This window comes from Lygodium microphyllum, chromosome 30 (assembly GCF_053477565.2).
Source record: "Lygodium microphyllum isolate KBCC chromosome 30, Lygodium_microphyllum_v1.1.10, whole genome shotgun sequence".
Lineage (NCBI taxonomy): Eukaryota > Viridiplantae > Streptophyta > Polypodiopsida > Schizaeales > Lygodiaceae > Lygodium > Lygodium microphyllum.
In genome coordinates this window covers 81,077,260-81,094,755 of record NC_141164.1, presented here as the reverse complement: position 1 = coordinate 81,094,755, position 17,496 = coordinate 81,077,260, and the positions used below count along the sequence as shown (strand labels likewise).

General features: G+C 44.0%; 1 protein-coding gene and 1 pseudogene across 1 annotated transcript in view; both read right to left on the bottom strand.

Annotated features, from left to right (window-relative positions):
- Positions 1-3,529: 3,529 nt before the first annotated feature.
- Positions 3,530-4,496, bottom strand: LOC148010038 (uncharacterized; annotated as a pseudogene).
- A 7,452-nt stretch (positions 4,497-11,948) lies between these two features.
- LOC148010037 (arginase 1, mitochondrial-like) overlaps positions 11,949-17,496 on the bottom strand; it is a 28,034-nt gene continuing 22,486 nt past the window's right edge. The window contains exons 5-7 of the mRNA XM_087672639.1: positions 13,140-13,349; positions 12,953-13,063; positions 11,949-12,414 (exon numbers count right to left, since the gene is read on the bottom strand). Coding sequence (XP_087528765.1) covers positions 12,154-12,414; positions 12,953-13,063; positions 13,140-13,349 — 582 coding nt within the window. The 3' untranslated portion in view covers positions 11,949-12,153. The remainder of the gene's footprint in view (positions 12,415-12,952; positions 13,064-13,139; positions 13,350-17,496) is intronic.

The window sequence follows — 17,496 nt, the reverse complement described above, 5'->3', positions numbered from 1 at the left end:
GGGATGACGTGTTGGGTCGTTCACTAGAGGTTGGAGTTCGTTCTAAACTCCGTGGGTTGAGTTCTTCCGGGTTCGAGCTCCTGGAGCTCCGCTCCCTCAGCTGGTCATCGACCCTAATGGCCTCCTCGAAAACTCTAGCCACCACGTCCCTTTGCAAGCTCGAGTTGCCCGCTAGTGCTTTGTACAATTCTTCATCCCGAATCCCGCTGATGAACACGGTTGACACCGCCCTGTCGGTCGGTCTTTCGCCCAAGGGGATTCTCTTAAGGAGGCTTCTAACGTGGGTGACGTAGTCGCGGATGCCCTCCTCCTCCTGCTTGACGTTCATCAGACGCACTAGCAGGTTGTCAGAGTATCCGGGTTCGGCAAATCTCTTAACGAAGAGATCCTTGAGGTTATTGAAATTGGCCCATTCTACATTATCTAGACTTGTATACCACGTCCTACCCTTATCGCTTAAGCAAAGTCCGAATGCTTGCGAACGCTGGGTTTGGTCATTGAGGCCATTGGCTTCGCAGACCTGCTCGAACTGCTTGACAAAGCTGTACGGGTCGTCCGGTGGTTGGTACTTGTCGAGTTGCTTAGCGACAATAGGTATTTTGGCCTGGCTCTTTGAGCCCTGGGTTGCCCCTAGTCCTGCAAGTAGCGAGGTTGCTAGCACAGCGGCATTTTGCTCCTCCGCGGTGTTATCGAACAGCCGTTTCATGAGGAGCTCGCCCAGCGTCAGGTCTCCCTCGAGTGCTCTCTCCTGGTCTATTCGGTTTCGGCCAGCCAAGTTCAGTACTCGCTGCACCTCATGCAGCTCCATGCTTTGCCTTAGGCTCCTGGCTTGTTGGTCCCTATTATAGTCTGCTATGCCCTGCAATGCCTTGCGGGCTAGCCTCCTTTCTTCCTCTAGGTCTGCAATAATTGCCTCCGCTGTCCTGCCATGGTGTTCGTACCGGGCGTGCGCATCGTAACTGCTCACCATTTGCTGTATGGCTTCCGGAAACGTGCTAACATCTAGCTCCCCTGCAAACCGATGATCTGGAACTCCCTCTGTCATGGTGAAATCCTCACGCCTGGTTGTCCGTCCACTCCTTGTCGTTGTTGCTCCTCGCTTGATCCTACCCTGCGCTCTATGCGTCTGTCGTAGGGCCACTCGTAAAATTTTTAGGCAATTTATCTGAGTGAGTTCTTTTTTAATTTTTGAATGCAGCGCTCAACTTAGGGCCACTCGTAATTGTGTTATCCTTGTGCACTTGTGCTCAAACACGCTTTCGACTTTCCTAAGTGTTCTTCAAGTGCGGAAATTCGATCAAGCGCTGTGAGTGCTCTCCCTGTGTCTTGCCCACTCCTGTTCGTTTTGGGCCTAACAGGCTTTACTACTCTCTTCCTGGCCGCCTCATGGGTCACAGGGCCCCATGCTGCTTCCTGTTGCGCACGTGGGAGGGGGACCACCGGGGGAGTGCCCCAATGTGCTCCTAAACGGGTCAGGTTTTGTTCTAGGTTGACTCTGGGAATCGGACGTCCGATTTACCAGTGGTCCGATTGTGGGGATCGGACCAGGTATGTCAGGGCGAAGTGGGGGTCTTAGGGTGCGCGTGTCCGATTCTCAAGAATCAGACGGGCGGGTGTGCGAGGAATCGGTCCGATTCTAGGAGTGTAGAACTCCGTCCGATCGGACCGGTGGGTCCGAGTCGGGGCATCCGAGTGGTCCGAGCGGTTGGGTCGGACGAGTTGGTTCGAGCGTCCGATTTTAACAAAAGGGACTGGTCGGTCCGAGTGCCACGTGGCACGTCCGATCGGACCAATTAGTCCGAGCTAGTGATTGAGTGGGAGGTCCGATCGGACGATTGTCCGAGTGTCCGTTTCTGGGAATCGGACATTGGGCCGGCCGTCCGATTCCGCTGGTCCGATGGGTCGCGCACACCGACTTGCTTGATTTTCACTAGGTGTATTATCCTATTGGTCGTGCGATTACCCCTCGACAGAGTTGGAGTGGGGTGGACAAGATCAATTACCTGAAGTCGCCGAATGCAATGTCCTCCTAGTTCCAAACGATCGGACAGCTGCCCAGCTCGCTCACTCTCTCCCTCTCTGTCTCTTTCGCTCTCTGTTGGTTGAAAATGGGGTCCTCCTGCCCCCCCCGTCAGAGTTTTATATTCTGCTAGTTCTGCCCTACACCCTCCAGGTTCTGTCCCTGGTGTTCCTTATGCCGTTACCTTGCATCTACTCCATTTTTTCCCTTTGTTCCTATGATCTCTCCCTTGTTTCACAGCAGCAGCCCTCTGCCTCTTCGTGTGTGATTTCCTACTGCTAATCTATCCTAAACACATCCTGAATCGAAAACAAAAAACTGAACCAATTTCTCCATGTTGTCCAGTCATTATTAACCAGATTGTTCAAAAACACTTTCCTGTTCTGAAGATCAAAACACCAGACTTCCTACCTATCTCAAGCTCCGTTTCAGGGTGAATGCCCTACTTCGGTGCTCGATATGGGGCGCATGAGTGCTCGAGCTTGAATCCGTGGTCCCGGCAACGGAACCAAAATGTGGGAGATTTCGCTCAACCGCCAAGACCCACGGACCGCTTATTGTTCAAGCGTTCCAAGCGAGCTCTCATGGCTATCTCTCACCTAGCCGTCACGCCGTCGATCCTATGAATGCAGTGAGCTTACCTTGATGCTCGATCGAGTGCCCTCCTCTCTCTCACACTTAGGTAGCTCCACGATTCTTGATGCTAGCTCAAGCATCCTCAAGCCTCCTCCTTCTCCAAGCCTCATCCTCCATAGCCGCGCGCGCAAGAGAAGAGAAGGAAGGAGAAGAGGAGAAGGGGGGAGGAGATGGTGGAGAGCTTCACCTTCTTGATTCCTCACTCTCTCACGTGCTCACTCCCTCAATCTCTCACACTCCCTCTCTCAAGAGCACACACACAAGCAAGAAGAAGAAGAGGAGAAGAGAGGAAGGAGAAGACTAGTTTGCCACACCAAAGAATGAGCTCTTCATTCACTTTTCAACTTTTTATACAAAACCCTACTTCCCTTTTGGGCGGTCATTCCCTTTTTCCCTTTTTAACATGGCCGATCATAGCCCAGGCCCTGTTTCCCATTGTTCTTTTCTCTTCCTTGCTTTCTTTTCACTACCCTTTTATCTTTACAAATAGCACGGGTGAGGGCCCGGCACTCTTTTATAAGATTTTAGAGTGCGCTTTTTATGCGCCTTTCCCTTTTTATGGTTGCCTTGGTCTTTGACGGTTGTCCTTGCGCTTTTTGGGCTTTTCTCCTTCTTTTCCTTCCGTCGGGCTACCTTCTTTTCGCCTTTGCCTTGCGTCTTCTCTGCCTTCTTTCGCTCTTGTCATGTTTGAGGTTAACAGTTGCACTTGCCATTTTGAAGAGCATGGTTCCCTCATGAATGACTTGAAGAGACAAGGGATCGACCTTGTACCGCTAGAGTATCCTCTCCCCTGCTGCCAATCTAGCTGTGTGGCTCTTGCTCGACCCATAGACTTTGAAGCGCCTAGAGTCAACTGCGAGAAAATAGTCCCTTTCAAGAACATAATGTATCACAACAAAATGATAAACAACATTCCAACTCAAAATCAAGCATATTACCTATCTCTTACTTCTGTTTGAAGAACTCAAGTGCGGTTCCACCCATTCTCGATCCTGAGGACGAGTTGCCAACAAGGGCGTGCAATAGATCCAATATAGACCTATTGATCTTGGCATCAAGTAGAGTGTACTTGATGTACTGCCATAGTCTCTCAATTAGATTGGTGGTGTCAACATTACCATGCGAAAACATGCGACCAAACTTGGGCCATCTCGTACGCCATATACAATCTTTTCGACACCATCCATTTGTAATGTATCGTACCACGTTTGGATGAGAGGAGTAGCGGTGCAGTAGCTGCTGAAACAACTCGCCAAATTGCAATTCTGCTGGACATTGCATGAGATTGGACAAGGATGCGAATACTTGATCACGCTTGTCCGATGGAACCTTAATCCACGAGCACATGGGACATTAATCACTACCAAGCTCATTGAAACACATGAAAGGTAGTTCTTAAAATCAAAACAATCATAGCAATGTGTACATGTGGGAGAAGATTCTCAACCCAAGCCTTCTTTGTATGGAACCAACAAAGAATAATATGGCATGCAACTTGGTGTCTAGTGCCATCGAGATAGTTGGCGGTCCAGCAATGAGGATCATTGAAGACGACCTTTGAGAGTGCCTCCAACTCTTGTTGAGACTTATCGATGACAAGTGCCGAAGGGCAAATGTCACCCATTCTAGAGAGAACTATTTTCATTGTGATCTGCAAAGCGATGACCTCTTGGTTCAACCCATTGTCACATGTGCACAACATAAACCAAACAGGAATGCCCATTCCATGTTGGTTTGGTAGAACCGCTGCATAGAGAGGAAGGCCAAACACATTGGTCTTAAACGTGCTATCAATCGCCCAGGCACTGTTCTTCGAGAACCTCTTGCTCATTTCTAGCATCCATTCATCTTGGACAACCAATATGAATGGTCTATCCTTGTCCTTGCATGTGGATTATATGGTTGGCAATATAGCACCTAAAGGACCCAAGATTGCTTTATCAAATAGATGCACTAATCACTATAACATATAAATATAGACAAAAATATGAGATGTACCTTGTTTTGGTCTCGTAGACGAATCACTTCCAAGTACATCGCGGTCCAATCATCCTTAGAAAGTTTGCTTGCAATATACCAATAGCATTGATGCTCAAGGTAGCCCAAGACCATTGAACAATAACTTAAAAGATGAGAACATACCTTCATTTCGCATTTGGTAAGATAGTGTTTGCACCTCTTTTGGAATCATGAAGAACCTATACGTTACACGATCTAATGGAGAGGCATTTTTGAAATGAAATTGCTCTTTCGTCAAGCTCATCTTGGCGACGTGGCGGCATGTCCCCACGTCAAACAGATCGTCCTTGCAGCAATCAACTACACATGGATGCACTGGCAAGTGATACAAATCACTGCGAGAACCGGGTGTATGGCCCTCGTGTAGAGCATGTACTCGTAGAGTAACCTTATGGAGACCATCTTTATACTCGATTTGCACCTTGAATGGGCAACCACATTTCTTCGAGGTTCTCAATCTGCGAATTTGGGAGCCTTTACGAGTTGCGCTGCCACCACGATGACATGTATATTCCACTATTGTCTTCCCTAAACCATGCGTTTTGGTTGAGCGAACCTTGACTAGCCTGGCTTTGTGTTGAACCATGATCTCTTGGAGTTGGCACTCCAGAAGAGATATGTCTGAGGTAAGCTCCAAGATAGGTACTTTTCCGTCAAACCCATGGGGCTTTGTGGATGCCTTGCAAGTACAAGCACCGATGAGCTCTTTCACATAAGCAAGAGGGATGCCATGCTTTCTCATATCCATACACCAATTGGATTTGATGGAGTCCACTATGGCATTAATGCTTGCGTAAGCACTTGTAACCCTATTGATGTGATTTGCAAGGAAAATACTCTCCCATTCCTCTATACATGCAATGTGCAATGATGGCTCCGATTTAAGGGCTAGCACAACTTGTCCATCATCGTTTCTTCCCATGCAAAGACTTTCTTTGATCCTTCTCCACTTCTTCAGGTCTAATAGCTCCCTTTTGTCGTATTGCTTGAGCATCCCCAATGTGATGGCTTTTTCTCTGTTCAAATCACTTACCATTAATCCATAGCTCTCCCTGTCGAATGAGAAGTACTTTGATGAGGTGAAATTAAGCGCGCTTGGTGCAATGCCATTGCTTTCTTGTATTGTTGAATCATTGCCTTTAGCAAAGAAGTCAATCATCTCAACCGCATCACTTGCTGATTCATCCGATGTTTCTTCATCGGTATCGACTTCCTCAATCTCAGGATCACTCTCCATAATCCACAGTCGTTGACTATATGTTCACTTTAATATGAAGCAGGTGGTATAATTCTACATGCAGAAGGTAACATACAGGTTTTACACATTTACACATCAGCAACAAAATAAAGATCATATCAATATGTAATGACAAATAAGAATACAGCTGTCAACATACAATAACAAATCAATATAGACAATGGTGTTGAAGGAGGGCAGTACAATTCTGAAAAGAAACATTCATTTTCTGCCTTCCACCTAAGATCATAATCAATCCTTCCATTCCAGCTTTCCACTTCTAACTTCATTTTCAAAGAAAGAACAAAACCAAAATTTCATTATATTCATGCAGCAACCTCTATAAGTATCCATTAATTCTGACTATAAAACAAGGATACCTGCCACTATTGACAAACTAGAAGTACATAAGAACTGAGAAAAATTCTGAGTATAGAACTGCATGCTTACAATGGAACGGCATACCTGCCACTTTTGATAGGTCCACCTGAAAAGGAAAGATAGAAAAATCCACCTTTTGAAGCCACCAAGATGATGCTAAAGCTAATGCTGATAGATAAATATCTCCCAGTGACATTTTCCCATGCTGGTAGATAAATAGGCTCCGGTGACATTTTTCCATGCTTGTCGGCATACAACATATATTGTTGGCATTGTCAGAGGACAAGCCTGGCTTTTCAAACTTTCAGCTCAAATACAACATATATTGTTGGCATGCAGAATATCTCTGGGGGTAATACCGAGAGCATTTTCGCATAATATCGAGAGCGTTTTCCAATCGACAATTTTGCGCTCACCCGTGGCGAAAAGGTGGCCGGGTTTACTTTTGGTCCACTTTAGAAATCGCCTGAAGAAGGGACTCCCCACGCGCGCAAATGTCTTGTGTGACTTCCCTCAATCACCCCTTGTGGACCATATAATAACCCGCGCCAACCCGGTCCGAAGTACCCCCCCTTTATTGTCGTGATGCCTCTGCCTCATGCCCGGCAAAAATCACGGGCCCCATCCACGTGCCGCGTGACCCGTCAAATCGACCGACAGCCTCCCTTTTCCAACGATCTGGCCTCCCTTTAGCGCCGAACCAGGTTTACACCCAAGGCCGGGTTTACTTTCGTGGGCGGGGTTCACTTTCGTGGGCTGGGTTTACCCTGGGCCAAAAGGAGAGGTCTAGATCCTCCCGCAGTCAACGGCCCCCCTCAACCGTCGATCCCAACTCAAAGGACCCCGTGGCACATAGTCATGAGGGGTGCATAGGAGGCATCAGTTCCCCTTGGAAAAAGTGTTTAAAAAACGGGTGGTTATGGGAAGGCAAGCCTTGCACTTGTTCGCACAGGCCTGCTCTAGTGGGAGATTAGCAGTGTGCATGTCGGGGAGAGGAAGGTCTTCACTGACAAGGCATGTGCGAGCCTCCTCCCAATCATTTGACACCCATTTCCCTATTGCTTGGCTGCTACATTCCAATTTGTGTCAGACTGTTACATCTCCTGCAAGATGCAAGGGTGAGTCAAATATGCTACTTGGGATATTAGCCTTGTAGACCACAAACGAGTTGAATTCGCAGCAACCCCCATCGAACCAGGCTGCAGAGTCGCACCTCAGAAAGGTCGTCAAATCAGGTTGCAGGGTTACACCTATACAAAGGGAAGAGTGCCATGTTGACCACAAATGAGGCGAAGGAAGATGAGAACTTAGGCATCTCTCTCTCTCTCTCTCTCTCTCTCTCTCTCTCTGTCTTTGCTTCCTATAGTCCCAAATACCATCAGATATGATATAGTCTGCCTTTGCCATGTTCGAATTGCACAACAATCACATGCAAATGTTGATCATTCCCCAAATTATGATGGCTTCTATCACACATGTCTTCGTCCACAACTTCTGAAGAAAAACCATGGTATAATTGAGCCCCAAAAATGTGTTTCATGGTTGCCATGGTAGAGAAGAATGGTAGGCCTCTCTCTCTCTCAACCTGAATAGCATTGTGATGTAGTCTGCCTCTGCCATGATTGAATTGCACAAAAATCATTGCACAAATTTTGGTCATTCCCCGTGTTATGATGGCTTCTATCAGACATGTCCTCACATGAATTATAAGCTTGGACTCATCATGATAGACATCTATTTTTTATGACAGCAGGACCGTTTGGACTCATCACGATGGACTACTGTTTTTTATGATAGTATGGCATGCCCCCCTCGCACCATGAACTATTGTTTTTAAATGGTAATATGACAGTTTCGGTAAGCAGAAATGTCTCCATGTTTAGGGTAAGTTCTATTGCATCTAATGCAAGCCGAATCTTCAAGTGCATGCTGTGCTTGAAGAATATGGAAATCGACAAGGTGCTATGCTTATTAGCTCAGAGGGGTGGAGTCTTGTCCTCAAAGCTTGCAAGGGTGGTTGATTTGGTACGATGCATCACCGAGCTAGAACAAAGCTGGTCTTGTGAGCACCCCTCTTTGTTTTCTTGGTTGTTCTGAGGTTCATAGTTGGGAAGAAGAAAATAGTGTTCAGAAACATAGTTGTGGAATGCAGGGTGGAATGTAGGAACTGCAATTTAGCACTATGGGCAGCCTTGAATTACAATGAAGCCAAAGTCAAAATGTATGCAGCAAAAAGGCAACACTATTTATAAGATACAACTATAGCAAGTCACTGCAGAGCTCTCACATGTGATCTAGCTCTCAGAAGATTCTCATAATCCTTGACTGAGAACCTGGGTTTCTCAGAATTAGGCCGTAGATAAGTTGGCCTTGATGAGGGTGTGGATTTGATGTGTTGGGAAGTCAGATGAGGGAATACCGTGCTAACTTGTTGCCTCCTGCACTTTTGATGACTAGCATTACTAATCCCTGAGGGGGGGGTTCGTGATTGGTGTAGCTATTTTGTGGGTACAAAGGCTGGCTACCTTAACACGCACTCCTCCACAGTTGTAGACTCTATACCCATGCTTGTCCAACAGTAAATTAGTGCATAAGATATTGGTCAACTGTGGATGACGATATAGGAGACAGGTTGCACACACAGTATCTGATAGCTGGAGGTATGGACATGGTGGCAGGCAGAGATAAGGCCAAATCGCAAGGGCAACATGGAGGTTTAGGATGTATGAAGCAATAGGAGAATGAGCTCTGACATGACAAGGTTTGAGCAAATCTGTACACAGGAGTGGATGATCCTTGGTTCAATCGAGGCCTTCAGATGAAGCAATTGATTATTAGCACCATTGATCGGCTATCCCAGGCCATTGATTGGGTTCCAGCAAGGGGATTAGGATCAGAAACAATGAGAGCAATGGAAGGGCATAGGCATAGGGGGGACATCGTGGAGTTAGTAGAGGTGCATATTGTTTTAAGCAATTGATTATTAGCACCATTGATCAGCTATCCCAGGCCATTGATTGGGCTCCAGCAAGGTGATTAGGATCAGAAACAATGAGAGCAATGAAAGGGCATAAGCCTAGGGAGGACATCGTGGGATTAGTAGAGGTGCATATTGTTTTGCATTTAAATAATTGTAGTGATTAGTTAGATAGATACGAAGGTGGAGCTCTGATATGAACTTGACTTTGTTTTGTGCAGGTAATTGATAGGTTAGAGATCATGAATGCTCCAGAAGAAAGGCAAAGAGAGATGCGGCAAAGCGAACACGAAAGGAAAGAAAGCCGTTCCTTTTCTGGTTTACGTTGTAAATATTTTTAACTCCCTTGCTTTTCACAGTTTGGGCGGGGGGGGAGTGACGTTTGAAAATGATTTCTTGTGGGCCCCGCCCGCTTATTGGCACCTTCACCCTAGTCTAAGCCTTATAGCTACATAACATCATCATTGTACCAATTCCCGATCGAAGTGGCGAACATGGAAGATAGTGAAGGTGTTGATCGAGGGCTTGGATCCATGACATCACTTGTCCAAGCATGACAAATGTCGGATGACTTATCGCGTCAACCCTTCGACACCCAATTTGTTTCAACGATGAAGTAGACAACCATCCAAATCTCAAGTTCACGATGCTAAGCAAGATTGGAAAGGGAGGGCACACTATCGACCAAACCACAGTTATTCTAAACTAAACAAGCCCCAGTGCAGCAAATGCGTCGGGTACAAGAGATGCATATTGGGATAGCTAATAAAGTCGATAGACCAAAAACCACGCTTTGTGCAGATTGGAATAGGAGTGAAGTTTCTGAAGACAAGTCGCAAGGGGCTGGTTGCATGATCAAGAGAGAGGACACGATGGCAATCACTTTCTGATGAGCTTGGATTATTGGATGCCATTAATTTGATGAATAATGACACAAGAGGTATTACGTGGCATAATAAGAACAGAGATGGAACAATTACCCAAGAGGTATTATGTGGCATAATAAGTACATGGATGGCATGTGGAAAGGAGCTAGACTTGACCGCTTCCATCCATCTCTTAGGGCATGTGAGGAATTTGTTATCATCTTAGGCTTTGTGATCAACAGAGAGAAAACTAAGTTGTTACTTTTGGATTGGGAGGAGAATACTGGCCCGTTTACATAGCTTGGATGTAAGGCCATTTGTAAGGAATGAGCCTTTAGGTGTATATGGGTACACCAGTTGGTATGGAATCACAATGGCCCAAAGGTTCAAAAGGCCAATGGGCTGAATTTAAGAAAAGGTTAAGATGCATGATCATTTGATGTTGGACCTGGACTAATACCATTACAAATCATCAAGTCAATAATGAACCCAATGATGAGTTTTAATATTATTGTCTTCCCATTCGCTAAAAGTTTTGGGAAGAAATTGGAGTCTTTATTCATCTTCTTTTGTTGGTCCTTTAGAGGTAAAAGGAGCTTCTCATCGTGGGACCAATTGACTACCCCTAGGGAGAAGGGGAGCATTGTCTTATAAGCAACAATCCAAGAAAAAGCTAATAATCGGTTGGTTTTTCAATTATTGACAAGGTTGGGGACTCTGACCAACTTTTGGCAGTTATCTTGAGGGACTGGATAAGCAAAAGCAAAGTTCCATATGGGCGATTAAAAGTATGGATTGAAGAGATATACTTTTTCTCAAAAAGATAAAGTCAAAATTAAGTATTGTCAATTGGTGAAATATTTGTTGAATATGGAAGAAGACTGTTGATTTGCTACTGGAACGGTGATAAAAACCATATAGCTGATGGCTCTCTTTCACAGGTTACCTGGCTTCAAACCAAGGCTTATGAAGAGGACTTCCTTGTCAACATAGATAGCAACTATCTAAAGCCATAAATGACAAAGGATTGTGTAGATGGACTGACGTTTGGGATAGGTTCTGTAGATGGACTAATGCTTTGGATTAGGCTACTTTACCTTCAAGAGTGTCGAGCATTTAGGTGGGAAGTAAAGTTACTACCAAACCATAATGGAATTGGCTACAGGTGATAATGCACAATAAGAAATAAGAATGGCCTACTGCAATCGTTGAAAAGAAGCATATGATTCTAAGTTGGCAAACCATCGGAGGACTTTAAAAAAAAGATGACTTTGCATCCCTTGATGACACGAGGATTGTCAAAGCCCAAAAAGCTTGGAAACCCTCAAACCCACGTAGCATGCTGAGAACTTGGAAGAAGGGGGCTTAAGAAGTTATGGAGAGATACTCCCTCTTTTAAGTTTAACCCTTTGGAGAGTTCTAGACTAGTTGCCTACTAAGTAGAGGATGACATTTTTACACCCAATGTGTCCATTTTGTAAGAGGTAAGAGGAAATTGTTAGACATGTTTTTTCAGACTATTGAGGTCAAAGACTACTGGAGTTAATGAAAGCTATGAACATAGCTCGAATGCATCATAATCTAAGTTGGAAACTAGCAGTTTTTGGAGACAAAGGCGATTTGAATGAAGATGCCCATAGTAGGCTATTTTAAGAGCCTTACTCTGTAAGGCGGTTTGGTTGTGCACAAATGAAGTCCTTAGGAATGGAATGGGAATCAGTGTGATAATACCTCAAATGGTCAACGAGATGTTAGCTCTTTTTTGGAATCATGGGAAAAAGTCAAGCTCATTCAAGTTGGCTAAGAAGCTGCTTGTAAAGTTGATAGTGAACATCATACTTGTAAAGATGCTATACATAGTAAAAATTAATAAATAAGCCCCTTCACCCTAACCAAGGGGGAAATATACTATATATTTTCGAGTCCTTATACAATAGAAGATCCTAGATCTAAGTATTTTCCTATTCTCCCAGACAAAGGGATGTGTTATGAGTTTTTTGTACGACAGATCAAAAGTTTATCTTGAAAGCTTCGCAGTAAGCTCTCGCACAAGCTTTGCAGCTACCATGGCTGTCATTCCATCCACTGTGTCACGTTGTGGGTTGAATTCCACAACATCCCCAGCAACAATATCTCCTTTTAAATTTTGCAGAATATTCATCACATCTCGAAATGAAAGACCCCCAGGTTCTATGTGAGAAACGCCTGGCGCAAAAGCTGGGTCCAGGCAGTCCACATCAATGGATATGTATACGCCATTTGCACCAACTCCAAGCTCCTGCATAAACAAATGTTGATTCTGATTATCAATGTGTTGGTTTGTACTAGCTTCCATAAAAAAAACTACTTTAAAAATTTCAGCTGCAATGATGCAACTCAAGGTGCATGTGGGATTTTTACTTTAGAAATCTGAATTATGGTTGAAAAGGCATGCCAAGAACAGCACTCAGCTATGTCAGATATCCTAAGTGGAGCAGCCTATTGGCTTGTGCTAGCTTCCATCAAAGGAGCTCCTATATTTCAAATTTCAATTGCAATGGTGGAACTTAAGCAGCATGCTGGAATTTTATTTTAGCAATCCCAATTATGCTTGAAAAGAGAACAGTCCTCAGCTCAGTTTCAGATATCCTGAGTGGAGAAGGCCAACAGCTTGCTCAAATGGTAGGACAAATATATTGGTAATCAGTATGGTAGCAGAAGGATGCCTCCTATGTACAAACCTATCTATCCAACCCAGTGCTAACTTCAAGCAAATGCACAAATCTTACTTTCAGAAAGTGAATTGTAGAGAAGATTACAAAGCAGTATAAAATTACCAAATTCTCCAACATCTCACGATTTTTGCTGAAATGCCTCATTTCGTATTGCTCTACTCCAAATTTATTCGCTTGCTCTCTACCCTCTTTGTTAATTGATCGGATCCCAACCTACAACAAAGACTGTGTTTTAGATTGTATGCATCAACCCTGCAAATCCATTTTGAGAACGAGCAAGAGACCAAACCTGGAGAAGCCTGCGAGCAAGACCAGCTTCCATAATGCGAGCAAAAGGAGATGCATGTGAGTACATATTTCCTTCAAAAGCGTGGTATATGTCAGGATGGGCATCAAAATGTAGAATGTCAACAGGCCCTCCCAATTGTTCTGTAACAGCCCGCACAACAGGAAACGTGATCGAATGATCTCCGCCAAGAACCAAAGGGCGAAGAGGGGGCTGTTCACAAGAGAATAGTGTACTCAGCTAAATATAATCTATGCACTACATTAACATAATGCACAACAAAATTAGCCTTGCATTTAAATCAATGCCAGGTTTGAAAAAAAGTAGACACTACAGCATCAAAATCAGAACAGTTGTTCACACCTAAGCATTTGCGTTTATCACCAATCTGGGTTTCACTTTCTGGTTTCATGGTACAAGGGTGCCCCAAGCCTATTAATTTCACGTGACAGAAGACATTGAGGCTTTTCCTATTGTGGGGTATGAAGACCCTTTATGGTAAATAACCTGGAGCTTCAGTACATCATCCTTTCACCCATTGTATGTTGAGGGAGACAATGTTGTGGGATACCTGCACTTGACATTTTGTTTGGTTGCTTGTTGAAACTTGATCCAAATTTCCTGTTTTCAGCTTTCAATGCTTATGCTATTATTCTCCCAAGCAAGGGGAGAGAGAGAGAGAGAGAGAGAGAGAGAGAGAGAGAGAGAAAGAGAGAGAGAGAGCAAACGGATGTAGCTTAGTTGGTTAAGTTGAACGTGTGGTAATCAAAAGGTCTTGGGTTCTCAACTCCTCATTCCGCATGGTCATTTAGTATAGATGTAGAAAAAGGGAGATTTGAACCCGGGTTAGTGGGTTAATAAAATAAGTGGCTTATCACCAGAGTAGCCACATGATTATGAAAAAAGGGAGAGAGATAGAGACACTATCCATTCTGATGCTTCTTCGCGGGTCATGCTGAATGGCGATGTCATTGAACCCTTTGCTCTTACATGCTCAATCAGATGGGGCTGCCCTTTGAGTCCTTTGTTTTTTGCCTTGGCAAACCACCTAGTCCTCACCATGTTATCCCATCTAGTGGTCACTGGACAGCTAGCTGGTTTGTCCCTTCTTTATGGCCAGCATTTTGTTGGCCAGTCTCACTGGCTGCTGATGATACTTTTATGATCTTGAAAGCAGATTGGGATAATCTCCGCAGAGCATTGGATGTTTTGCACTGAATCAGATTTCCAATCCTTGGATGTTAGGGTGTGGTAATACCCCATGGTAATGTCACCAAACGTCTAGGGTATTCCTTGGGTGTTGATGTTTAGCCAAAGCAACTATTGGAATGGATTTCAGGTAAGTTGGAGACCAAGTTTGTTTATTGGAAATCCTGAGCTTGGCCATTCCATGTTCACCTCAAAAGTTGCCCAAACCATCATGTTACCCATGCTCACTTATTTTTTGTTGCTTCTACATTGGACTGCCACTACCTTGAATGTCCTACTAGGCACATTCGTTTCGTGTTATGGAAAAATGGCTCCTTGCATACAGGTATTTCTTGGATTTCTTGGAGCCATAGTAGCAAAGAAACATGTTTCTTTGCTTTCAAAACTTACGAAATGTTTCTTAAAGTAAGAAACATTTCGTTACATAAAAATGTGAGTTTTTTTAAAAAACTATCAAACAATTTTTTGTCCCAAAAAAGACTTCTTTTTTGTCATGTACATTGTTTTTGTGTGATATGAACAAATTATGATATTTGAGGTTTGAATCATAGTATAGCTTGTCCAAAGCCTTTGACATAAGTCAATAATGGATCATGGATGTGTAACATGTTATTCTCAACTCTAGTCTATAATGTTTTATCATTTACAGTCAATTGGACCCTTTTTGTTTAAAGAGTTCCACAAAGGTTTAAAACCTCTTTCCTTGAAAGTCAAAACTACTAAAAAACACTTTATAGAGAAACTCGCATTTCTTACTCTACCCCCTCTTGAAAGAAACTTACGAAACACGTTTCTGATGTTTCATTTCTAATGTCTTTAACATTTCTAGCTGCTATGCTTAGAGCCATCTTTGCACCTTGAAAAGCATGGATAGTGGCTATTTTGGATGTTGAGACTCATATGGTCACTCTTTGTTGGCTACTTTTTTGTGCTATGTGCATAGACCATCACCCTTGGGTCTTTATCATCCATTTCTTTTTAGAAGACCAAGGTCTTGTGCATGGTAATGCCACACCACAGGCTCAAGGTGGCACGTCCTTAACACTGACACCCATTTCTTGACATCTTCCTTTTCTTTGGTGACTCATTTGATTTGTTCATGGCAACTGGTTCTTTAGAAGATGCACTGGCATCTAGTGGAAGATTGCTTGGTGGCCAACTCTTTACAAATGAAGACTACTCTTCTCTTGGGATGGGAAACATGAAGACCAACCCAAATTTAATTGGGTGACACATCTAGACTTCACTTCTATTGCACATGCCACTTTGGTGAGCCGCAAGATGTTGATGTCTTTTTGCACACCCAAGAGGCATTTTCGGATTCCTCGCAACTACCGTGACTTATGGGGCCTGATTGAGATGCTGTTGCAGCCTAGGCAACCCTTTCCCACTCTTGATTCTGATTATCCTTGGCAAGATTGGAATCTTGCATGCCGGCTCAATCTTGAAAAGGCCTCAACTAATCAGGTGCGCAAATCTAAGGCTTGTTGGAAAATGATTGTGATGGAAGGATAGCTAAACAAAACTCCATTTAAATGCATGGTCTTTCTTTGGAGAGTATAGATTGATGGTCTCCCTCTCATCTCAGCCCTTTCAAAGCATCGAATCTCTGATGGTAATTACTTTTCTTGCACTACCAATGTGGAACCACCTCGTCACACATTCTTTCCCGCTCTCTAGCTAGGAAAATTTGGACCTTCTAGTTGGATATTTGGAGAGCTATGGCTGGCCCATTACTGCATCCCTCTAATTGGGTCTTTGTTAAGGCAAAATATCCCATGCTGGCATAGCCAAATATGAAGATCTTGTTTCACGTTTTGAGATTTTGGGGATGTTGGCATAATTGGGTCACCCGAAATGCATTTGTTTTTGACTCCACCATTGGTGTCCAAGGACATATTGCTAGACTCAAGTGTCTTCTACATTGGCAATTAGATCTCATCCAATAGGCTAATCTTCTCCCTAGGGAGGATTTGGTTCCTTGGCATATGGCACTTTCTTCTGTTTCCTTGCTGTGACTTTTGTACTCCTTTTGTGTTTTGACATGATTTAATATAATTACTCATTACGGAAAAAAAAAACACACACACACACACGCAAAGAAAGAAAGAAAGTTATATTAACGTCTACAAAAGGCCATACACACACACTTTCTCTCTCTATACAATTACCTATTACAAAGAAAAGGAAAAAAGAGACACACTTGAATGGTGATTGGGAAATATTGGAAAGGGTCTCGCTTTCAACCACACAAGAAGTCTTCTCTGCTCAGGCTTTTCCATCTCCCCTTTCAGCCATTTATTTGACCTGCTGTGGGAAACAAAAGCAAATCCGGGACACCGGGTATCCATGCTCATAATCAGATTTAGACCTGAGTTAAAAGGCCATGCTACAGGCAACAGCAGCTCAAGTGGCTACTCTGTTTTGTGCTGTGGCCTGCTTGAGCTGTTTAGTCCTGCTGTGTGGCTAAAAAGTTGTGTGTTGGCTGGTGAACAGCTGTACTGCAGTCAAATATAAAGACTTGCAGTCATCCTGTGGCTGAGAATCTTAGACGAGCTGCCACATGGCTGCCAATGCTACATTTTCCAGTTTGTAGGCAGACAACCCTTTTTTACAAGACTGTAGCAGTTGTATTTTGGCCTTGGAAAGTTGGGCAACTTGGGCTTATGTGTGTTTGGCAGTCAAAGTGGCTGGTACAGAGGTTGCAAGTGCTCAAGCTGTCTCTTGCATCTGTCATGACTAGTGGACCAGAGCTGGTTGCAGGCTGCAGCTCTGTTTTCCAGTAGAACTCTAAAGTAAATAAATCAATATTGTATATGAATGGAAAAGCGTACACAATGCTCAAGGGCAGAGTAGTGGATGATGTTGGAGAGTGACGTCCATCAAAGATGGATCCCGACTGCTCTAACCACCAATCAGATCTAAGAGAGTGCTGAATGTGGAAGGGTAGCAGGTTGGTCACCAAAACACAACAATCTAGGGACTGAAATCTAGTAAATGCAGTGGTATACCACCAAACAAGTTGAGAACTGATCACCCAAGGTAGAGAATTATCAAGCAACAACAGAGGTGTGCATTGATGCAGGTGGCCTATTGGACAGCAAAAATGCACATACTGCAGCAATCACTTGGTGGGAGAGATGGCAACAGC